Genomic DNA, 26,697 nt, shown 5'->3' with positions numbered 1-26,697 from the left:
AGTATTGATGTATTTGATATTATTGCACTGTAGGAAATATAAAAGTTCCCAACCGAAAAAGCAAATTTATAGCTTGAGTTATTCATAGCATACGGCTAGCAAAACGCTCATCGTCCAAATTTCATGTTTGTCATTTACTAGAATAGGTATAGTACATTCAATTCAGTTCTTTATTTCCAAGCTAATTAAACTTTACAAATCAAAATAATATAATCAATAGAAAATGGCCCCCGTATGGACTTTAGATCATTCGCGGGGAAAGAGAACTTGATCTAGCAAACTTATGAAAATTATGAATGATATGACATATGACATGCATATTACAATTTCATCACTCTCAGAGAGAAAAATACTTGAGAAAAAAATCATATTTAAGAATAGGCTACTTGCAACGAGTTCTCCTTTATCATTGTAATAAGCAGAGTTAAGTAACATGCGATTCAACCAACATCGTTCAAAGAAGCGAGAGTTAATGGCTTACATTAGTGTGAATTTCGCTACAATATATGACATAAAAGGATACATGGAGTGTGTGAGAAAATAAATTACATTATCTGCCGCGTAGAGAGAAGACAGCTATTTTATGTCGAGCTACTTGGATAAATTTCCCTTGTGGTGCTATGCGAATATAGAATTCGAATGACAAGCTATAACGTAATATAATCAATACTTTCCTGTGGAAAAATATGTATTGTTTGAGGAAGTTTTATCTGGGAAAACTTTCAGAGCGCAGGAATACGAAATAGGAGGAATATGTCATAGAAGAAAACAATGTTTCCACTTTCCATGCATAGGAAATCCCATGTGAAAGAAAACCCGTACCGTGATGCCTTGCTACATATCTTTCTGACATTTCCCAATAACACCTAAAATCCTTCTCTGTAGGGATTTATAACTTTTTCATGTGGATTATAATCGGATGTGACTCGCTGTTTGTCTTAATGTCATCTCTTCAAACAAATTCATATCCAAGAATGGAATTTATGTTGAAAGACAGTTAACCACTTTGTGAACGTTTCAATCAAGTTTGGAACTGATTAATCGATGAAGTTTTTATTGAATAATTACCACAATATCAACTTCTCAACTACACAAAAAATGAAGTTTTTAAATAGTGAAGTGAATTTAACATTAGAAGAACTATTTATCAGAGTAGACTCTAAAATTAATAAAGTTTTTGTATTGAGGTTCACGTTTCTTTCATCACATGGGAAGATTATGAAAGACATATTTGCAGGCTCTAAAGAGTTGGAGCTGTTTCCATATCGACAATAATGAGAGACATTTCTTGAAGCTCTAACGAACTCTTTGGTAAAATAAACTTCAATCAAATTACGATTCTAAAAGTAAGGTCAATCTTCCTTTTTTCTCATCAACAATTGATAAACATCTCTTGAAGGTCTAAAAACTCTTCGTTGTAATAATATTAACAATACAAATTAATATTGAAAACATCTTTCTGTTTCCTCAACATCAATTTTCCAGAAACATTCGATGCTCTACAATAATCTGTCCAGGATTTTGGAGGTATTGGGTGCCATAATTTCATTCGTGAACTGAGTTCACGTCAAACATACGCACTTTTCAACTTTTTAACTTTTGACATCAATCACATAAGTCAAACTTTTGACGACTGAACAATCTGTGTTTGCGATATTTCGGATAGCCTTCTCCGAAAAAAAAGAATCCCACTCGTCAAAAGTTAATTTTAGGCCAATTTTGAAACTATTTCCAAAGAATTTAAATAAAGATCGACCTTTCAAAGTCTGAAGAGCAATATCGAATAAGTTAAATTAATGGATAATCGCAGTAAATTAAAATGATCAACTGACTTGGTAAACAATTTCTAGTTAGATGAACTAACAAACGTAGACTATATATTTTTGTTATTCAAGGGTCATTACCGCAGAACGGTGAAAATTTCAGCAGATTTATTGTGACTATTCCGGAATCCATCTGGTGAAATACTCGTACGATTTGACTGCCTGAAATAGCCTTCTGCGCCACGAACTTCTGAACTGAAAGTTGAGGACTTCATTTCTCCCAGATAGCATTCAGATTTGGGATGATGCCAAATCAAAATTCAAGCTATCTCTTCGCTTTTATTGCTCATAGATCCGTTCAAACAATCGTATATCGTCGTATTCTCCGAGACAAATTTGAAATCCATACTAAATGAATAAAGCTGATGCAATTTTGATACACTCGCCTATTCCCTATGCAACGACCTCCTGCTCACAAGTCACAACAAACTAATGTACGGTACTTGAAATACTTGTAGATTCAACTTGGGCTGAACTCCCATAATAAAGCTTAAGTTTCAGATTTATGGGCTGACTTTGCTTTGACCCAACTCAACAAACAACTACGCTTTTCAAATCGAATTAATTAGTACTAATTATGATTTAACACTTTCTTGGCTCTATAGCTGAATGCTGTTAGAAATCATTGTGCTATTATTGCCTTATTTTGAGGAGACAAACATCATTCAGCTCCTAGAGATAATTTTGTAAATTACATAATAATAGTCTAATGACGATGGAGGGATGGTTGAACCACGAATCAATCGCTAACTTGAAAAATTGTGAATGTGATTATGGAGGCATGATTAATTGGTCAATAATTTTTCATTCATGAACAAATCTCATTTTCAAATTCATGCGTAAACTCGAAATTAAGTGCAGTTAATGAGGAGTGAAATAATAAATGACAGTATAAATGGTGGAAAATAGTTATCGATTTTATACATTGAGAGAATTATAATTAAACAAAATATATGTATGGAAAGAATCTGATGTTTTATAAATCTGGAATTGAGCATGTTATTTTTCACGAGAGATAATCAAGGGCTATTGGAGAATGGTTAAAAAAACTTGAAACTCATTATTTTGACGTATTAGTATAAACTTAATTTCAATTCAATACAGTGTTAATATTTCTTTGGAATATCATTCTTCTTCAGTAAGAGGAATAAATTCTGAGAATGTAACCTTATTAGAGCAGACTACACTGGAAATTCACTGAAAGACAATACATGATTCAAATCTATATGCAAATTTATCAAATTGCTTTTCCTGAACGGGTTTCCTACTATCTAGTTTAAAGGATGGCAAATAGCATCAACGAGAAGTGCATCACAACATCAAACATCACTTTTGCTCGAGCTGCAAGAAGTTCGATAGCAATAGAATTTTGAGAAAGTTGAAGAATCTGAATCTATCACATTAATTTATCAACCAGACGACGTTTCGAGATAATTTTTAATGATGCACAGACCAAATTTGCATGCAATATCAAATGATAATAAGCAACATAACCTACCTTTTAGACATTGACTTACTATTATCAAAATTTGGAAAAGGAACAGTTTTGGGCTAGGCCTGTTGGTCCTTTTCTAATCATGTATTTGATTTGTGGATTGTTAAATATAAATAAATAATATTAGGCTACTCTTCATTTTCTTCAAATGTTCAGTATAATTATGTATATGTGTATAATTGATATAAATACCTTACGTATTGGGAAATCACAGTTCATAACTATAATTTCTTATCTGTGTTTGAGTATAATGAGAATGATTAAGAGGGCGAACATAAACTTCAATGTGTTCATACATGAGAGGTTTATTCCAATTCCATGAATATTAAGATTCTATGGGATATCGTCATGAATATGAGAATTAGGTGTAGATAATTTCCACGGTCTTTATGTAAGGTCTATGAGTGTTTCACGTTATCCATGGGTATATTTATTTCTTGCTGCATGTATAGCTGCATGCATTCTATAAGTATAATGAGTACCTAGTGTATCAGTGTTCCATGAACTATTCGAGAAGTATAATGAGTGTTATTATTTGAAAGATTAAAACTTTGATATTGTCAATACCACTTTTATTTATTCGAAAATTAATTCATAATACACTAATTATAATTAGTTCAGCTGAAGATGTGGTAGGTTTTACCATGAAACCTGGTACTGAATTATGAATTAATTTTCGAATAAATAAAAGTGGTATTGACTATAATATCAAAGTCTTATTCTTTTAATAATGGAGAAATACCACAACATCTCATACCGTACAATCAAATTATTATTATTTGTTTAGAAGTACATTATAAATTTGTGCATGCGGGAGAGGGTGAGTATTCAATCTACCCCGTGTGTCATGTTACTTGCATGAAATCAAATTATATTCCAAAGACTCCCATACGACACAAACGTTACTCCGGGATTCATCAACAAATATAAAGTAGACAGCGACAACACTGACGTCGCTTGCAGCTCATCAACGCATTAATTTACGTACATTATCGCAGCTGTTTAGTCGCACGTTATCGAGCGTACTTCAACTACGTCACAGATGTAGAAGCGGATGTAGAGTAGAGATGTCAGCAGCTATTGAAATTGTTCAAGTAGTAGAAGCATATAGAGCGTTATCCGACGACACATTATTTCGTTACGTTATCACTAAAACGCTGAAGCCTAGTGATGACGTTGACAATGTGACAGCTTTGCCCAAAACCCTCGAGCGTCTCTCAGTGTGTGTTATCACATGATTATCTTGTTATTCTAAAAGCTGGCGTAATAATAGGATGAGACAGGATTCGAAGCGAGCGCAAATTACTGATAAGGCCAATAACCGACTTCAAGTTGTTCGGTTCCTATGACGTCAATGCATCATCGCTGCTCATTCAATATTGACTCTTTTCTTCAGCGCTGACTCCAAATCGAATCAGTCATTGATGAACGCCGCATCCTGATTAGTGATTGGTTGGCGTATGTGTGCATGAGTTTGCCGAAACATTGTAAGCCTATTAGAAGTGTGCGAATTGCGACATGGATTAATGCTGGTGAGATGGATGATTTGGTGGTTTAAAGCTGAAATTGTGATATTTACTCCGACTCCTCTGCACTATAAGCTTCGTTTGATTTCTGCCCTAATTTCTGTATCGGTACTTCATCAATCATCTCTTCATCTATTCAACTCTATTCAGATAAACTGAGTCATTCAGGCCAATAAAAAAGATAAAAATGCGGAAATTGGTGAAGAAGAAAAGACTGAAGAAGTTTTATATTTTGAGAATAGAACAGGAATTTTGAATGTGAAAGTATGAAGTAAATTACCCTATATATAAAAGGCTGGCAGCAACCAAAATCAAGCAGTAACAGTTCTTCGAAAATTGAACCGCATTGAAGTGAGAAAAGTACTGATCCAATTCTATCCTTTGACTGGAAAATGATATCCATTTGCTGTCAACATTGTTGACTATAAACTACAACAAGTTGATCCTACTCAGAAAAATAACGATGAAAATATTATCAAAACAAAAAACAACGCTGTCGATAAACAATAAGGAGTCAGACTAAATGTAAGGACGATACTCAAATGTACTGTAATAGTGAAAACTCTTAGCTCTGAACGCAATGAATGTAAGACCCTAGCATTGGAAAAGTGAAAGATCTAATTTCCGCTGCAAAGTGAAGTCACTTGACTGCAATGAGGGTTTCAACGCTGTAACATCCGGTTTGATTAGGGCTTTGGTTCATTGAGTCTACTGCCAATGTTCAAAGGAAATTAGTGTGCCAAGAGTGCCAGTCAAGAAGCTAATGTTCCAAGTAGAAAGCTTCACTAAGCTAACCAGATGTAACTGTCTGTTTGTTGATGTCTAATAGCTACTTTATTAGCCTTCTAAGCATTTAAATTCTTCGAAATGTGTTATTTCTAGTGGAACATTGGTAGTAAAGGCTACAAGTGCTGAAAAATGGTATAGAGGGAAAAGTTTGGAACACAATTTTTGACCAGCAGCTCTATTAAGGATGGTTGAGGGGTAAACATATCAAAAGTCCCCAACCCTACCCCCTGTGCTAAGAGGATGAGGCAGGTTAGAAATTAAAAGTACCGTTTTTTGGCTTTTTGCTTAATATAATCTCGAAGAAAATGTGTCTTGGACATTAGTATCCAAATTTGCCTACATGTTTAATTTACTTATTTATCTATTCATAATATTACATCGGAAACACCATGTAATGACCCAAATATGCTTCCTTAACACAACAATAAGACTCGTATACAGTTTAATCAAAACAAAAAAAAAATACTGAAACTAATGTTTGAAAAGAGAAAAATTCTTAGAAAACTACTTCAAAAACATTTTCTTAATAAAGTTAATGGTGAAAGTGATGGTGCGAAAATGGATATATAAAGTGATGAAGGAGAGGTGTTATCAATAAAGATGATAAGAGAGCATGCAGTCTTATATGAATGATGGATATAATAATATAAGATTGATAATGATAACTGCCAGCAAATAACTTCGAAAATAAGGGGTCAGTAAGAATAAAATGAGTTTGAATGTGCAAATGAAAGAAAACTGAAGTCAAAAGAGTGATATTTTTTTAATGATAGAAATTTAATAATTGCGAAAATTATGGCTGCCGATTAAAAATTCAGTTCTTCTTATTCAAATTAAATTTTATTAAGTCAAAACACTTTACAACTGGCCATGTCAACAGGTATTGAAAAATACATAAAATGAATAAATAGAATAACAGAAGCTTACAAAAATATAGCACGTCACATAAATTATAACATTCTTCTACACTTTACATACAAATAACTAATTTTACAGTTGAACAAATTAAAACAACACTATAATATGCCTTGTCAACCAGAAATGCATAGAAATCTCTCTTAAAATTAGGCCTACTTGACTTTTGACAGATTTTTAGGCAGCTTGCTGAAAAGTTGCAAGCAATCGCAACAAACAATCGCATAAACAATCGCACTCTCAGATTCTCTCTCAGAAGCATCATTATTGTGCGCTTGGAACATATGACGTTATTTTTTTATGAATAACGATTTGCCTCGGCTTGGCTTCAATCGGTAGAACATGAGAATTAAATACTATAAAATCTGGTCGTGGTTTTCTAGGATACAATTTCACTAAAGTCTCAATAAGCTCATTCAGGAGCTCTCGCAATAATTTAATACTGATTATTAACAGATAGATATGAGATTTATACTCTATGGTATTGGGGAGTAAAATGAATGGTACACCATAAAAAATTTGATACATAATATTGAATGAATAATTTTAAAAATCAGATCAATATAGAAAATATATAGAGCAACAAATATACAATAAAACCAGAACAAATCAAGATAAAATATCACAGATCAGTACACTATTTTTCAGTTCTATAGCACGAAACTTTACCATGTGCTTTTCAATTCATTGATAATATGCATTTATTTGCATGCAGCTTTGATATCAACTTGCTGTTGCTTGCCGATTTAGGTAATCTCACTTTATATATTATTTCCCAAATCAGAGAATGATAAATTGACAAATCAATAATTATATATATATATTAATTTCTATAATTCCCAATAAAGTTCTCAATAATAAATATATATATCTCAGGGTGTAATATTCGGCATCTGATGGAATTAGATAAATCAATTTATCCAAAGAACCAGAGCTACATTATATTATTACAAATTGTATTATAAAATCAATGATTGGGTGAACGTTAGAATAATAAGCTTAGAACTTAATATTCTTTTAATTGGTGTACTTTTAATATATAAATTGACTCATTCTTATTCAATAAAGTATTTCTTATACCCTTTTAAGACTTGCACAAGTTTTTTGTATTAATTTCTTAATATTTAAAACCTTTCCGACGAGCTAGCTTTTATTTTTTATTTCACTCGAAGCACTGAGGGCGCCCTAATTTTATTTCAACTATTTTCTCACTCACGTGCTGAATTTTTATAAGTTGCTGGCGGCGATCCGAAATTCCTGGTAGTCCTGGATTGTTGGTGGCAAAAGTCGTCTCTTCCAAGGGATTAAATAAATATTTGGATGACTTTTGCTTTAAAACAGCATCACAAAGTCTTATAGAAAATTAATAATTAGATTAAAACTCTTTAAAAGTCTTTAAAATGTACAATGAAGGGTATTGTGCTCTACAAATTTTGGTGACATTCCATGGTGGTGTTTGGCAGGCAAGTGGGCAAGTTCTACTTTTCTTTTCACAATTTCCATTTCTGACTTGCAAATTTACATAAAATTTGAATAATTTGCTACTACGCCATTTAAAGGTTCAAATAGTTCATGCCAATCTATTAAATTATTACTTATGTCACATATCTGATATTTTATCTGTCCTCGGGCCATCTCCAATACATAAACTGAGCAGTAAACATTTACAAAATCTTATCATTTTTAGAAATATATATAAATACATTTGAATCGGCTCACTATTGCCGCCCATCGATTACTACCATTTACTACCATTTTTATTTTGGGTTTTTAGTACATTTTTTACATGCAATACAATTTTATAATGTTTATAGGTTGTTTCTCACTTTATAACAATTAGCCGTGTGCTTTTTTAGTTCCTCTAGTTGCATACCATTTAGTTACAATAAATTTCTGCCAAGGTGTCTGGCTAGATTTTACGTTATGCGACTTGATCGATCATTATGTCGCCGATCAATAGATATTTTACGCCTAACCTCAAATTTTCAATACTTTATATAATATAATATAAGTAGCAAATTATTTCTATTGCTATTCGGCTGTTCTAATTTTAGCCATGATACCTGATATTATCTAATCTTTTAAAACGTTATCACATTTGGCGATACTAGACTATTATTCCACTTCAGACCTATAAATTTCTTTCAAATAGGGATTTTGTTTACCCATCAGATTTTGATACGTTACACACATTATCTGTAACATTTTCCCATATCTCTCATATTTTACTCGATAATAGCTCTCAAATATGTTACATTGCAGACAAATACTAGTTTGTCTCAGTTTTTTTTTTAACTTGGCCTTTCCACTTTTCGAAGAGCGGATATCTCGAAAACTATTGATGATATCACAGAACTCTATTGACCAGAACTTATAGGGAATATATAAATCTTAAGTTTCAAATGATTAGTCTTGTCGGTGAAAAGCACTGTTTCCCAGATATAAGCGTGTAAGCAAAAAATGAAGAAAAAAAACTTGTCAACCACCCTCATCTCTTTAACCTAGCGCCGAAGTGCAGGATGGTTTCTCAGCTGTTTTAGCACACTTGAAATTTGGACAATATGAATGTCCTCGACTGCGGAAATTTACGCACAACCGAAAATGCACCTTTAAGGGGTGGGGAAGCAATGAGGTATTTTGATGTCTACCTTCTACTAGTGCAAACAACGCTGCAGTCAAAAATTGTGTTCCAAGCATTCGCTCCGAATTTCTCTGTCAATTAAAATTCATTTTAAAATTGTTAAATATATTTTTTTGTCTTTTTGGCCACATAGGACCACTAAAGTCAATCAACTAAAATCGTCTTTGGTTCTGAAGCTGTCTGGCTTTTCGATGAGATACGGAAAATTTAATTTAAGATAGTGCTACATGGTGGAAAATACAATGTATTTATTCATTTAATCCTTTTAATGATCCTGGTAAAAATCCTTGAATGATCCTACTACACTCTTATTCCAGAGTAACCCCCGAATAACGTTCTTGTCCAGTAGTGACACCTTCCTAAGCTTCTGATTGATGATAAAAGGACACTGGCCAAAATGATAAATGATTTAATGTCATAACCATTTGGATAGAGGAGAGATAGTTATATTATTATCGTGCTTGTCTCAATTGAAAGATTTAGTAAATAAAGAGGATAATTTGTAATGAAGGGGATTAAGCGAAATGAGATTTTTCCATAACCTTGAATAAAAAAGTTTCGCATTAGTGAATAAAAATATTTTGGCAAATATCAACAGAGCTGTATTTGAGAATAAGTTGGTTATTAATTTATTTGTTGGCTACATCGGTTTTGCTGTAAATTTGTAATTTATCTTTGTGAAGAATTACTCGCATTCATTTTGCAATTATTCAATCAATCAGTCAGAGTGTAAAATAATCAATATAAAAGTCGAAGTGAAACTTTGCAAGATCAGTTTATCACGATCACTTTCCTTCGAAATCGATGATGTCACATCTAAACAAAACTAATGATGAACTGATAAGCGGTAGGCCTACATTACATGGACAATGATACTCACTAATCAGAATAATTATAATAATGTAAAAAGTTATTTTCAAAACCGGATTAATTTGGTGAGCTCTTGCACTCTTCATATTAACTCATGAAGATCATAAAGTTTTTTTTCTTGATTTAATTGAGCAGAATCTTTTCAATTCTCAACAATATTTCAAATATTCATTATTTTTTTAATTTTAAAATTTGACAGATTTGATGAAACCCAGTCTTTTAAAAAATAGCTATGACTACAACAGTATAACACTAGATCAAGTAAGGGCCATAAGATGGGAAAAAGAAAAATCTGGAAACATTTTGAAGTGAAGCATGTAAGTCGCCTGAGAATGTTCCATTTGGATCAGGCCACATGAACTTTACTCATCAATAAAAATGTAGGATACAGGAGAGCTATAAATTTTCCAACTATAGAAGTGCATACTGCTATAAAACGAGTACATTCTATCTCTCAGTGAGTTATTCCGTGGAACTACACTTAAAATCTGATCACGGAACAGTTTCCACGTTCAACTGGCTCCAATAATGTTTTATATGAGTGAGAGTACTCAGCTGATTATTCCAGAGGTTTCCCTTGGAGTATTTTTATTGTTCCACTTCCGTGCTATAACGACGCGTTCCGTTAGAAAGTACGGACGGCTTTAGAAACTGATCCTCAAGAATAACAGAGAGGGAAGTGTGCTGAAAACCCCTTCGAGGGCAGGAAATGGATTCGAGTGGATATTTATACAACGAGGGATATGATTCACGAAAACGTTGAAGCGTGGAAAGAGGCAGGTGAGCATTGGAGCCGAGATGAGCTGAGAACTCATCTTTTCTCAATGTCGCAAATATCATGGATACAGCATGGATTATGTCACAACCATCTATCTCCTTTGTGCCACGTCTATATAAGATTTTTCCAATGATAAAATTCACGATATCAAACTGTCAATGATAGCCTACCTATGACATGGATACTTTTTATGCAGCTTAATGTCACAAAAATCACATTTATAATACCTTCCCTTTTTAGCAACGTCTAAATTGAATTTCTCCAAAATTCATAACAGCAAACTTTATATTGACATGAGTGTTCCAGACTGGAATTTCATGGCCAGTCGATGATATCAGCGATAAAAATCTGAAGCGGAGAGTGGAATTCCTCGATATCATTCAACTTATTTCTATCTCCTGCATCAACAATTGAGTTACTCACAAGATTCGCAGACAGCTTGAAATTTCTCTCCCTTTTACCCACTGGAGAATTCCTCGTTATAGTTTATATTCCACTTCAAAGAATGCTGAATGTTTCTTCATTCAACTGGAATGTCTCATCTTTCTTCTGAATCTTCTTGAAAGAAACAAGGGACTATTTTTCCTCATGTGAAGGTGATTTTCCTTCATTTGAATGAAATACGTAGAAGTCCAAGTAAGTGAGAGATATTCTTCTCCATGGAATAGTTGTTGAAGGAACATTAATTCTATTTGCTCACCTGGAGATCTTTCCGTGTTTTCCAATCATTCAACTGGAATATGAATAAGTTCCAATACCTATAAAACTGAAATAATAGTCTTATATTGTTATTAAGAATAATTTTTGAGAAAATCGAAGTCTCATAATTTCAGCTGACATTAATTGACTAGTACATTATTATTGTATGTTTATTATTGTAGATGTATAGTTTGAATTTTCTCTTATTGGAAGAACTTTATGGGAAAAGACTGCATTTTATTCTATTGAATCTTCCATTTCTGAGAAAATAAAATTTAATATCTCTTGACAATTGAGAAACTGTTATGCAAAGTTACTTTCAGAACTCTGAAAAAAGAGATACGTAACGATGGAGAGATGATGAGCTATGGATGAAAGAACAAGGAAAAAATATTCAGAGAATAAGGGAGCAAGATGAGAAAAGACAAAATATAGGGGAAAAAGGGTGAGACTGTATGTTGATGGATTATTATTTTTGAAGATATTTTATGACATTTGTGAAATTGATTATTTACTCCCGTTCTAAAGCAAAGCATCAACTATTGAATTACAAGAACAGAGTTCCCAATGTCACTTATAAAAATAAAGGCCTTAAAACTTGATTAATTGGATTTGCGAAACTCCACGAAGGCCTGGTGACAAGAGCTCTAAGCAGTAATTGTAGGCCAGTGAGTCGGCAACTTTCAAGGTCTTTTCTGATTTCCCATGTTCACATTCTGTTGCGCTTCGTGAACCCTGAAACTTTCCTAATTGATCAATCTTAAATAAAATTATCTCAGAATACGAGGGAAGAATCCACCATGAATTGATGGATTTGATTCTCAGCTTATACGCTAGAATGTATGAGCTACAGCTATTGAGCAGATGAATGAATGACCGATAGATTGAATAATTGGAGGATATCAATATGATAGGCATAGGAAAACACAAAAAAATGTCTCTCTAGTGATACATATTTTTTAATAATTATTTTTGATAATCAAAAAAATGTGAGATCTCTAGTTTTTAGAAGATGAAAACAAGAAATTTATTAATCACTTCACACGTTTCCAGGCCGCAATTATTTAACTGAGTAATTTGACTGGAGTAACCTAATTCAAAATTCAAGCACGCCTCAATTACTTAATGAATCTAGTCCAACATTATTTGGAATCGAAATATTCTTATTGAAGCGTAAATAATAATTATCCTCAATATTGGTACCTGCACAAAGCAGAAAATAATATTCCATTCAGAATCAAATCTCGTCTCATTATTCAATAATATTTGACCCAGCATTCAAAACCACCCACTCAAAATTCAAAACTATTATTATCAAATCCAGAATAATTACGTTGAAATATCCGTTAATTGTTAGGAAAATTATACATAATTCAACATTGAGCACGCTTAAAAAAGAAAAAATTGAGCTCACCTGGTTAATCGGTATGAAACTGCAAAAATACTAAGGGATTTTCATGGAAACTAGAATAATCATCATCTAATTCCCTTGATTGGTATAATAGAGGTTCACAAAATCACACATGATACAGAATTAAGCTCGCCCCATTATTCGATTACAAAATGGAACAGGATTAAGCTGTGTAGTCTGATAAACCATCGGAAAGTGGAGAGCGCGGTAAACCTTTCCTGTTCAATTACTGGCAACTTTAATAATGGCCATCATCAATAATCATTGTTATTTCAAACGAGATGTCAGCTGCACCTCCCTGTGACATGTCTCTCTGGATTGCACAGCCGTTGATGAATTTATAACATGTGTTGTAGCGTTTATAAAACCCGTCTCTGGACAAACCTTAATCAATGCTTTTCCAGTTGCTATGCTAACTCTACTGTACCTTTCATTAATTCCTATTATGCAGTTGACATTCAACTAATCCTCAAATATGTTTAATATATTTCTAAATATCTATTACCATCTTCGGATCAAAAGGCAAAGCAAGTGAAATTGTTTTCCTTGAAGCTGAATAATTGCTTTCCGCTAGCGATGATAGGTAGTGTGCTTTCTTTTATAGGAAAGTTTTTAAATTGGAACCCTTTTTCCAAGGATATTTGAGACCAAACAAACATTGTGGTGGAGGGAGAATTCATGAGAGCGAAGGCATCCAATTTCTATTCATTTTTTCATTCTAGTTTTAGCTCAAATTTGTGAATCGAATCTCACTCAAAGCGTTGCGTCACATAGACAAATAATCTGCAATGTTCAATTAATACTTTATATTGAGTTCTTTCTTGTTCATACTAGTTTGAAAGTTTACCAATCAATATCTAAATTACGGTACATAACTGAATTATATCTGTCTTATAGTAGTCCACTAAAATGTTTTTCCTGTACAATCTTTTGAATACACACTGCATTGACAAAATGATCCTCAACTGAGGCTTGTGAGGGAGCTGAGAGAAGCCTGGAGTGAGAGTAGCTTAATAAAATTTCAGATATTTCAAAAGAAGATCTTTCACATTAGCATTCAAGGAGTTTTCTCCCGACACTCGGTTATTCACATTTTTCCTAATTAAAACTATCTCAGAATTACCCCTTACAGTGGAACTTCTACAAACAGGTTCTCACCCTCTTAAACTTTGGAGATAATTTCCGTTTGTGGTCTGACATAGGGAAAAGCATTTAATAACAAAGTTAGTGATTTGATAAAAGTTCTCATCCACTAATTGAATGTAATAAGTGACCTTGTGATGCTGCGAGCAACTACCGGTGACGGGAGCTTTATTTGTAATTTTTCAAAAAGATGTGGAGCTGCAATATGAAATAGTGTAGTGGACAATCTCAAACATATACATGCTGCCTTCATCCTCTTCCACTATATTGATGAGTAATGAATATTAAACCTGGAAAAATACCAGATAACTATTCTCTTGAGCTACCGGTATGTGTAATAGCCATCCCTTGTTGGATAAAATGCCCAACGAGTTGGCAATACTATATAAAACTATAATATGTCTTGTCATACCTGTAATGTAAACCTTTCTTTTTAAACTATATAATATCTTAATGTGTTTTTTATAGCCTATAGGTCTAGAATCAGTTGTCAGATGAATCACACAAAAATAACTTAATGTACTTCAAGAGATCTCGATCTTTTCACTAGTTTTTTCAGTTTGTTTACAAGTCGGGTAAACCATTTGATTGAATATGCAACGTTGCCATTCTCCCTAGACCGGAGCATAAAAACATCTATACTAGATTGTTAAATCTGTAGCCGGAACATCCAACTGAGTGACTAATTCCCTATGGATAAATATATAAAACTTCCCATTCAAACAAGTTGTGTAGAGTGTTGCATGTATGTTCGTGATAATGGGTATTATTCATAATGAATGATATTCCCCCTTTCTTTGAGTTTGCATTTGTTTGAGCTATTAACAAAATCAATGGGGAATTCATGTTGAATGGAGGAGGAATACTGTTTTCAATAATCATACATAGAAAAAGTAAATATTGAATAAAAATACTTAAAAACTGTATCTAGTCTTCTTATTTGATGTGAATAATAACCACAATATCAACTTCCCAACTACACAATAATAAAAAGTAAATTTCAACACTGGAAGTAAACACTAAAGTGAAATCCAATTTTCGAAACTTACCAAGTGAAACTTCAATACAGCACAGCGTATTTCACATATCAATCCACAAATCAACAGATTTTAGTCGATTCTGTGAAAAAATCACAATTCCAAGAGATGAAATTTTTTAGTGAGAATGTCCAATTAGTAAACAAAAAAAAACTTCAAAAAGGTGTTCTACTCTGATACTCTTTCAAAATGTTATACATTTTCATCTCTCACACCCTCAAAAAAGTGTCTTTATACAAGGTAAATCAAGTATTAGCCTATTCATTGCAAGTAAGCATACAATCCATACTACAATATGAAATTAATACCGAATAACAAAACCTTAAGAAACAAAAACGCACCCAGACACAACTTTTCCAACTATCTATAGATTACTATATATCAACTATACATTACATTTATCAATTTTCTATAGTATTTCCCCAATATCTTGGAGAGTTTCACAATGAATAATTTCACCTATTTATTAGTTTGGGTTTGGATAAGCCATATTTCCTGTGGTAAAAAGTTCGGATTTTGGGAAACAACCAAAATTCAACAGCACGCCAACAATTAGAACTTGAGTACGCGCTTCTGTGGTCAGACGCACACTGATGCGACACTCCCGAAGTTGCGAACAGGAACACCAGCATTCATCACTATAGGGAGGAAACTCACCCCAAATGATGGCTCAAGCTGTGAGATGAGGCTACAGATCGTTAGCAGATCGGCTACAGTACAGATGTGAGGGTAGCAGGAGTAGAGTTTGTATCTGCAGCGCAGGATCCTGTGTGAATGAAACAGACTGGGCATTGCACAAAAGTGACTCTTCATAACTAAACTATATGAATCTCAATATTAGATCATCTGTTCATGCAACGGTTCCATAATGAGGGTCTTCGATGAACAAGTTGGATGTAAGTTGAGACGGAAAATCAGCCAAATTCAGTAATCGGACAGAAAACTTTTCTCTCATTTTTCTCTAGATGATAAAATTCTGAATAAAATGAGATCATTAGAAACTCTCTATCTCCAATCAGTACTGAGTTATGATTTTTCAAAAATGATTAATATTTTAAGAAAAAATCAATTCCGATGAATTTTAGTTTTTGATCAACAATATCTTCCGATTGTTACCATTAAGATGTATAATTCCAAGTCCCACTGGGCATACAGAAAACTTGACTTACTGAAAACTTTTTAAACTGAAGACTTGACGAATTGAAACATTACATACTGGAAAACTGGTCAAACTGAATACTTGATTTAGTAAAAACTTAGCAAACTGATACCTGCTGCCTTGTGTATCCAATACACAAAAAGTGGCCAATTTCTACAGGGTGATTCTTAATTATGGTGGAATAATTTAATACGTGATAGTAGAGATAAAAATAAGAAAAAAAATCTTATAAACATATATCCATAAACGCTTCATTAGCGAGCTATACAGAGTGAAAGTTTTCGCCCGGAATTCAGTTCCTCTGGTGAAATACACTGCTTGATGCTGAATTGTTTGGGGTCTAGTTTTTGAAAAACTTATGCTGGATTCATATGGAAAAATATCTGAAAAATTGAAAAAAACTAGTCTAGAAGCTTAAGTGTGAGTAGTTTTTGAGAAAAAAGTTGAAATATGCAAAAAATCTAAGTAGAAAAACACAGACTTCTACGTTTGATGCCTAATAACTTTCCTTGATGACCAGTAAACTAATAATTTTTCGCAATAAAAATTGTAGATAGTTTAATTCTGAAAAGAATTATGTAAGCTGTGTGAACTAAATTTAAATAAAAGTTGAATAAAATGTATTCTTATGTAGTACATTACACCACAGAAATTTGCTGTTTTATAATTATTACTAGCCGTCAGGCTCGCTTCTGGACCCCTGACTGGATCGTCCAAGAATGAGATCAGCAGGCTCGCGTCATTTGGGCATTTTTATCATATGTTAGGACAATCAAGTCGGGGGTCCAGACTAAACGGCTGGCTAAACGGATATGGCGAGCGAAGCGAGCCTGACTGCTAGTAATATAATATTCCCAGGATTGAAGTAGCAGTGCCCAATCAATTTTTCCGCGATAAATGCATTTAAATCTTCAACTTGGTGCCAACCTAACAAAGTCAACTCAACTTAATGCCAACCTGACAAAATTATTAATATAGTTGCCAGTTAACAACTGTTTCGAAGAGGTACTCTATCTAGATTATAGTTCTATAGTAACATATGATATGGAAATTTCATTTATAATTAAGAGATTGGGAGAAGAAGAATATACATGCTAAAAGACAAACTTTAAACCCTTAAAAACAACCCTTAGAGTTAAAATATTGCCAAAAGATTTCTTAGTGCGCCTCTAAAGGGCCAACTGAACATTCCTACCAAATTTGGTCCGGTAGATTTTTAGTTATGCGAGTGAGTGAGTGAGTGAGTCAGTGAGTGAGTCAGTGAGTGAGTGAGTCAGTCAGTCAGTCAGTCAGTCAGTCAGTCAATCAGTGAGTGAGTGCCATTTCGCTTTTATATATATAGATTTAACGAAAATCCTAAATAAATGCTGTAAGTCACCCCGAATACTTCGGCTACTGCAGACATTGACAACAGGGTTAACAGCTAGATGGAAATTCGATGAGAACTACTATCGAAAAATTAGTTGCCAGCCCGGGAATCGAACCCGGTACCTCCCAATTGCTAGTCAGGAATGCTTACCCTTACACCAAACTGACAATCTTCCGAAGTCAATCGTAGCCGAAGTCTTCGGTGTGACTTACAGCATTTATTTAGGATTTTCGTTAAATAATAATTGTATAGGTATTAATTAGCATTTGAATAAATGCATTCTCTATTTAATTCCATCTGTAACTGGTTGGCCGCTATGGCTTCGTATAAAATGAGCGCTGCTATTCAGAGATTGTCAGTTTGGTGTAAGGGTAGCATTCCTGACTAGCAATTGGGAGGTACCGGGTTCGATTCCCGGGCTGGCAACTAATTTTTGGATAGTAGTTCTCATCGAATTTCCATCTAGCTGTTAACCCTGTTGGTCAATGTCTGCAGTAGCCGAAGTCTTCGGGGTGACTTACAGCATTTATTTAGGATTTTCGTTAAATAATAATTATATATTAATTAGCATTTGAATAAAATGCATTCTCTATTTAATTCCATCTGTTGCTGTTTTATGAGAATGTTATTGGGCATCAAACGTAGAAGTCAGTGTTTTTCTACTTAGATTTTTTGCATATTTCAGCTTTTTTCTCAAAAACTACTCACACTACAGCTTCCAGACTAGTTTTATTCAATTTTTCAGATATTTTTCCATATTAATCCAGCATAAGTTTTTCAAAAACTAGTCCCCAAACAATTCAGCATCGGTGTATTTCACCAGAGGAACTGAATTCCGGGCGAAAACTTTCACCCTGTATAGCTCGCTAATGAAGCGTTTATGGATATATGTTTATAATAATTTTTTTCTTATTTTTATCTCTACTATCACGTATTGAATTATTTTACCAAAAGTAAGAATCACCCTGTACATTAAAAGCTATATTCGAAGAATTTAGATGAATTAATATCATGATCACATAAAAATGATCACATAAAAAACTCTACTTCAGATCACGTTGCGTCGCGTCTCAATATGCGACTTGCCTTTTGGATAAATAGTCCAGGCAACGAATGCTCAAAAAAAGGTATAGATTATAGAGGGAAAAGTTTGGAACACACTTTTTGACCCCACAGCTCTTTTAAGGATAGTTAGGGGGCAAACATATCAAAAGTCCTCACCCCTACCCCCTGTGCTAAGGTGGTGGGGGTTGTTTGAAAGTACCATATTTTAAATATTAGCACATATCTTGAACAATATGCGTCTTACCAAAATTTCATTGGAATACAAAATTGAAGCTTATAAATTAGCCTACAAGTTTCATTCGTATCATTTCTCCATATCTCTCATAGTTTTCTAGATATTAGCTCTCAAAGGTGTCACATTTTTAAGAAAACCCTTCCGGCTCCGATTTTTTCATCTTTTTGGCCTTTTTAACGACGTTAAACTTTACGACGACGTTAACTTTTTAACGACTTATTGAAATCCGTTCTGATCATGAGCTCATAGAGCAACATATTCTCTTCAATTTAATGTATTATTTTATTATATCACGCTTCTCCCTACGCTTGTTGTAGCCGTTATAGTGTTGAGTGTAAAATCTTCTTTCATTTAACAACAATAGATCAATAGACAGGGAAATTTGGAGGGGACGTCTGGAACACAATATTTGACTCCGCAGCTTTGTTTGAGCTACATAAAAGGTAAACATATCAAAAGTCCTCATTCCCACCCCTTGTGCTCAAGGGATGAGGGTGGTTTTAAAGTTGCGTTTTTTGCATTTCTGGCTTACACAATGTATCTTGTCGCATTTCAGAGATATGACTAACTGAACAAAAAAGTGGCTAGATAAATTTCTTACAAGTTTTGTCCAGTTTTATTTGATTTTAATGTATAATAATTGAGCTAATAAAAATTGTCATGTGACTTATACATTTTTGAAGCACCTATTGTTAGAAATATACCTTCTTTCAATAATGATCCTTCAAAGAGTTTTTTCCATTTATCTTTCGAATAAGGAGAATTCAAGAGAAAGTTTTTCAAGTTGCTGAATAAAGCAGCCGGATTCCCACACATCAGTATCAGAGATCGTGTTCGATACTGCGAGAATATTATTCCTATTCTAATAAAACTATTCATACCCACTCAACTGAAACTTGTGTTGGAAAGCTTGTTACTCCCGTTGCAAGTGAGGCCACTTGAGAAACCGACTCTGATAAACTTAATTTATGATAAGTTACTCATCTATTTCACTACCCATGACGAACGAAAAGTTAATAATTCGTTTTGAACAATTTTTGACGACACTACAGTCTAATTCTTGAATAATAGTTATTAAAAACTAGTACTCACTTGTGGAGCGCTTTCGGATTTTTTCGACACAAAATGGATTGAAAATGATTTGATTTTTTAACATCTGAAAGCGCTCCTCACGTGAGTACTAGTTTCGAAATAATTCGAAACGAAGTAATTTATGAGTTGGAAAATCGTATTCGAGAGGTTCGGAACCCACCTAAAGCAAATCTGTAGGTCGACAAATTGAACATCATCATTCCCATTATCCATGCTAAAGCATGAATCTTGAGGGAGTGAGAAGAAAGGTAAGTAGAGGTGTAATAATTGAACAGAATTGTTTGCTTCTATAAAAAATATTCGGAAGAACAGGGGCAAGACAGCATAGCAATTCCTGTTATATGCGATATTTCTAGTTCCAAAAACTTTAGGGGTCAAGTTATTTAGCAGAAAGGATCCTGCAAACTACAAAAAATACATATCTATCCATATTATTCAAGTCTAGTTGAAGGGATTTTTTCCTGTAGTCTTGTACGACAGCCGTGAAATGATGAAATATTGAATCTAATGTTCAAATGTAACAACAGAATATAATTAGATAAACTACACGATGTACATGTATCCAATTCTGTAACTAATGTAAATGGAAAGCTAAAGCTTCAGTAACGAAGTGTAAGGGCCTGGACACACAGAGAGCGATCTTATTCAATACCTCTCTTCATCTTAGATATTATCTAAATCTATAATTATACTCCTGAAAGATCACTGCCAGCAGATCGCTCTCTGTGTGTCCAGGCCTTTACTACTCAGACACTATACAGTAGATTACGGTGAAGATCCACTTCTAACTGTCAGCTTTGGTTCAATGGGGAGGGTTGGTATTATTCCAAAGAAAAGCGAAATGTTTTAAATAAATCTCACTGTAGGAGAGTCTACCGTGTTTGATGGAGCACAACTCTACCCTGAATAAAACAGTTTAAGCTTGAACATAATATCCGTCTTGTCAAATACTGCGAAATTTCAATCTTAATAATTAATCTCAACTAGTTTTGTACAAAGTATATAGTAGTTCTTAACAGCAGTTTAAATGATGACAGTCTCAGAAAAATATTCCGGTACAAGATTACTTGAATTGCTTGCATCTCAGCTGTGACGAATAAACTTAATTACTACTATTATCAAGCTATTTTGCTACTATCAAGTCCATGTAGCTATTAACCTCAAGATATGCAATCATTGAGATAATAGTCGAGCTAGTTGAAGGAAGTCTCAAAAGGGGAGTATGATTTGCAAGTAGTAATTTCCAGTAAAGTACCCCAAATATAGAAACCAAAACTGGATTACTTTGCCATGAATATTATTAACAGTGGGTGATCTACTGGAGCGCTGTGATTAGAGATAAACACTGCAATTATATTTAAACTATTTTTCTGGTCACTTGTTATTGTAAGACCCACAACTATAATTATTTTACTTGCAGAAGCACAATAGTTTCTTCCTGCGATCTGAAGAGGTCAGATCAGATTCTAAATATTATAGTGATAAAAGTATATTAAGAAAAATAATGGAGATCCAAACATTCAGCCTGGATATGTTGTGTTGAGAAGATTTTCTTCTCAGTCGACGTTTTCCTTTTTTGCGATTGAAATACGTTTTTCCAGGATTTCCAAAAACGACTGATCTAGAAAAATCTTAACACGATACAGCTGAAGAGTAATTGCGGTAATAGTTTTTATAAAGCGCTGCACTATCATATTTTCTGTTTTCCAGAACCAGAGGAACTTGAAAGGGTTAAGCATGAATATCTTGCAAATATACATCAATTCCATCAAAAATTTTCGGAAAACCAGACCAAAATACCACAATACACATAATATATCCTAATAACCAATCTTGGAAGCCTCTATTGAAGAAAATGGCAGCAAAAAGAATCATATTCAAAATAATGAAAACGGTCCCATTCCTGATTGATTCGATTAAGCCGGGTTGTCCTGGTAGACGGAATAGGCGAGCGGAGCAAACCTGCCAGCCAGTATTATAAAACATCTTTCACCAGCTTTTATCTAACTTTTGAGTTCCTATATCAGACCTGTAGACCCGTTTAGTCCAGGAAATGGATGCTCAAAAGAGAAGGAGAAGTTTGGAAGACAGTTTTTGAACCCGCAGTTCTGTTTAGGATGGTATGGAGGAGGACTAATAATATCAAAAGTCCCCACCCCTACACCCTGTGATGTGTAGGTAGGAGTAGTTCAAAAGTATCATTTTTTGGATTTCTCGCATATAAATTTGAATTGAAGCTCACATAATTTCCCACAATATTGATCTTACAACTTTTTCATTAGATTTTAAATCTTCTAGATTTTATAGTTTTCGAGATATCCGCTCTTAACCCTAGAAAGACAGTGGGTTATGCGTAATCCTAGACCATTATATTTTCTGTTGTTAAGTCAGTTTACATAAACATCGATTTTTGGGCGTTGGATTTTCTGCCGTCCTTATGAATTCTATCAGATGAAACGGAACTTGACAAACATCATCTGTTTGATATACTCTGTTCAATCTAATAGCATTTATAAGGACGGAAAAAATCGTACGTCCAAAATAAATTAATGTGTGTAACTGGCTTTACCTTGGCTGCAGTAGACTTGTAAATCTGAGATTTTTGTATTCTCTATTCTGATCTAATCTAATTTTCTATTTTTCAGTATTCTCTAACTTTAGTAGTATTAAGTTATCAAATTTCTGCACACGTGATTTTGAAGCTGTAAGAAGTGGGCGAAAAAATTAATTGGGGTTACCCGTAACCCCTGTTGTCTTTAGTGTATAGTTGATTCATTTGGGCTTCGCTCGAAAACTTTGCTTATTTTCAAATGTGATGTGATTGATGTAGACGATCCAAATTATATATTTCTAGTTATGCTCAAACTCGATGATAACATAGGAAATGAGAGTTTCAAAGTATCATAAGAGCACATTATTGTTCAACATTCACAATAAGACTCTTCAGCTTGCTATACAGATTCTGAACCTGTTTTTTCCTTAATATATCAATTTATATTATTATTATCATTTTATATTCCAGTCTAAATATATAAAAGCGTTTTTCTCAAGTTTCTCAATGTATTTTTCTACATTAATCAAGCAAATTCATACTTGGAAGGGTTAGATATGGATGTTTTTCAAGTACTCCACATCATTCCTGTTTCAAATCTAGAATTACTATTAGACTCAAATACAAAATTATCATAGTCTTAATCTATTATATCTTAATCAAGTCTTTAATTGAGAAATAACTGGATATGTATTGAATCGGATAAAAATGAAGATTTTTGCAAACATAAGTTAATAATCATTCAAAGAAAACTGGTGATTGAATCGAGCCTGAAAGTCTCTTTTACCTTTTTGACGGAAGAAAGCAAGCTGAAATGAAAAATTCCTAATCCTATTTCTGGATGATCCAGCCGGGGGTCCAGGTGGCGGAGCCCCCTGGCTAGACGGATATGGCGAGCTTATCGAGCCTGCCAGCTAGTTATATGATATTTTTGAATATTCTCCATCATTTTACATCAGTTTCTTCATGTTTTCCAGCAATTATCAATGCATATTACATATGCAGCACAGTGGGTAGGAGTGGAGTACTTTAAAGAAGCTCACCTCCTTACTACCCTAAAGTGCGGGATCAAAAATTATCTTCCAAAATCTTCCCTCTATAACCCTTCCTTGACTGGATTAGTATTGGACTATCAAATATTTTATTCAAAGAAATCTATTACACAAGCAATGTATCAAAGATCTTTGACAGATATATTTTGTCAAAGGTAAGATTCTTTATTGAACCTGTATTAGACAATAGACTGTTTCATCAAGGATGACCTACTACAATGAATAGGTTTTTAATGATCTTCTTACATTTTCAATTGAAGGTTTGATTACCCATTACACCCGTTAAGCCGCATTTACACCAAAGTTATTAACAAAATGTTAATAGCTTAATCCTTATGGATTCTATTAGATTGAACTAACTTGACAAGCACATATGATCATCATGTGTATGATGAGTTATGTTCAATGTGATAGGATCTGGTGTAAACGCAGCTTTACATATCTAATATTTCTAACATCTGTAAAAGATGACCTAATTACACTGACAGAATCTTTTCAAAAATACCTATTTTACGGGATCCACAGAAATACAATCATTGAAAAATAAAAATTTACTTTTCGACATTTATAATGGAACCAATCATCCATTTGAATAAATTTGCTGTAATATTTGCTATTTGCTATTCTATAATAAAGTCTCATAACTAATGAATGTATTAATGAATAAGTCATTTTATTGGTCATTAATATTTTTAAAATCACTTTTACATTATCTGTTCTAATTTACTTTATACATTTTTTCAGATTCAAATGGAATTAACCACCTATCAGAAGGAATACGTGAAGCTGCTATGCTACGACAGGTCACGAAACTCACTTCCATTTTTACTTTTTATAGTTTTGTCAGTTGTGGTTCTGACCAACATTTGCCTCGCAATTCAAGACGATCCCGATGTCGATGTTGCTATGGAAGCAGTGAAGGATATATTTGCACTTTTAATAGTTTTCTTGCGCATTATTGAACATAGTTTGAACCCTCAGAGAATTGTAAATCTTGTGCAGCTAATTAACGATGATTTCCTAGTGAATAAGAATGATTTCGTAGAAAGCAAAGATAAGTTTACGCGAATTGCAAAGCTGCATGAGGCACAGCAAAAAACTACCAAAAAGATTTTCCAATATTTGAAATGTTTGTTCCTTCTTATCTTTTGTGGATTTCTTGTCAAGCATTTGTTCAATGACCTGATGGGCATCGCTGAAGTCTCAGATGAATCACGCCGTTGGTTGACTCCGTTTCTAATCTACAGAGTTCCACAGCCTTCAGAAACGTCAAGCACATCCTTCTTCGTCTACGCCTATTGTCTACATGGTTTTTTCCTGCTTGTAATCTGTTTGGAAGGCTTTGTCATCTACGCAGCCGTGTGTCTTTCTACTGAGAAACTGCTGGGTGACTTTGAAACGTTCTACGTACTCTTGGAATGTCTCACCAATGATTTCTCAGAGTGTAGTGGCCAGCATGTAAATAATCACCACTTTGAATCAATACTCAGAAAGGACTTGGCAATTGTCATTGGATGTCACCAAAATCTTAACAGGTAGAGCTATGTCAGATTGAGATAGAATTCGACTGTCTATTTCAATTTTTAAATTCAATGTTCATTCTTTTTTTAGATGTATGTTCCTTACAAATTTCATGTGTGTGTCATATATAGCCTACACAGTGTCCCATGAAGAGGTTTACACGTTCAATTTTATATTACGTGCACATTCATGTATCAAACTTTTTTTAAATTTCACACAGTTTACAAAGTAGGTAGGTTCTGAAAATATTCTGGGAAAATTTAAGCTCCCTAACCTTCATAGAAACAAAATGGCGGCATATTGAAGATTTTACCAATTCGCTCACTATAAAAACTACTTTCATGAGTTATCATCTGATTTGTTTACTTCGTTGCAATAGTCTTGGCTCATTTGATGGTACCAGAAATGGATCAAGCAATCTTCCAACAAGATGGTGCTCTACCTCATTTCGCAAATCATGTCAAGCTATGACTAAATGACAAACTTCATGGCCGTTGGATTGGTCGTGGAAGTGATTTTTTAGATTGGCCTCCCCGATCACCAGATTGAAATGTTTGTGACTTCTTTGATGGGGTTATTTGAAGGAAAAAGTTTATACAAATAACTTCAATTATAATGAGGAACTAAAACGATTAATTGGAAAGGATCAGTCGTAATCAGTCGTTCGAGGCGAGCGTACGTCGATATCACAGCATAACTCAGATAACGAAATTTCCTTGTTTCATCATCATAACCTTCAAGTTTAAAACTTTCATCTAAATTATTATTCATTAATTGTGATGGCGCAGTGTTATTATTGCAACAGTTCTCTGCCAGCATCAGGTGACGTCGTTACTTGTTTTGGGTGTAATAATAAATTTCATTTTGGGTGCAGTCTCAAAGAATCTACATATCGTCGTATGTCGGAGGACGAGCGAAAGAAATGGCGTTGCTTCCATGTGTGCAAAAACTCGAAAGGGGCAACAGGGATCGCATCTCCAGGTAATGAAACCCCTAGAGATAATATTAATGATCGGAAATTCGTACAATACTCCATTCTTTGAACACTAAATTAGCAAGTATTGAAACGACTGTTGATTCTGCACAGGCGAGTCAGGTCCTCTAAATATGATGAACTTCTCAATGAGATAAAAGTGCTACGTACCGAAAATAAAAACTTGACTAGTGAGATTGCCAAACTGAACAAACAAATTAGCGCTAAGGATATTATCATTAACGATCTTAGTATGCAGATTAATGATCTTGAACAATACGGTAGGAAAAATAACTTGGAAATTCACTGTCTTGATGCAACTCATAGGTCTCCGCTCGAGGATTTGAAACACATAGCTAAGAAAATAAACTTGAACTTTAGAGAAAGTGATGTGAGTGCTACTCATAGACTACCTGTCCGAAAATCCACCGCAAATTCATCAGAAAATGCTCCTGTGTTGATTGTGCAGTTTGTTTCGAAATTGGTTCGTGCTGAATGGCTTACTAAAGGCCGTGCAGCAAAACTAACAAAATTTTTGGAAACCCGTCAGATA

At 33.9% G+C, this 26,697-nt stretch overlaps 2 protein-coding genes across 6 annotated transcripts in view; one reads left to right on the top strand and one right to left on the bottom strand.

Moving 5' to 3' along the window:
- Positions 1 to 15,719, bottom strand: part of LOC120352670 — a 290,323-nt gene extending 274,604 nt beyond the window's left edge. For 3 of the 4 annotated variants that reach the window (XM_039434339.1, XM_039434338.1, XM_039434341.1), the window contains exon 1: positions 15,140 to 15,719. The gene's annotated coding sequence lies outside the window, so the exon portion shown is untranslated. The remainder of the gene's footprint in view (positions 1 to 15,139) is intronic. The other variant, XM_039434340.1, reaches the window with a different exon arrangement.
- Positions 1 to 26,697, top strand: part of LOC120352667 — an 82,471-nt gene that overhangs the window by 32,230 nt on the left and 23,544 nt on the right. For both annotated transcript variants that reach the window (XM_039434324.1, XM_039434325.1), the window contains exon 2: positions 24,395 to 25,185. In XM_039434324.1, the coding sequence (XP_039290258.1) occupies positions 24,395 to 25,185 (791 nt within the window). The remainder of the gene's footprint in view (positions 1 to 24,394; positions 25,186 to 26,697) is intronic.

The sequence above is a fragment of the Nilaparvata lugens genome, chromosome 8 (genome assembly GCF_014356525.2).
Source record: "Nilaparvata lugens isolate BPH chromosome 8, ASM1435652v1, whole genome shotgun sequence".
NCBI lineage: Eukaryota > Metazoa > Arthropoda > Insecta > Hemiptera > Delphacidae > Nilaparvata > Nilaparvata lugens.
This window is presented reverse-complemented; position numbering and strand designations above follow the sequence as displayed.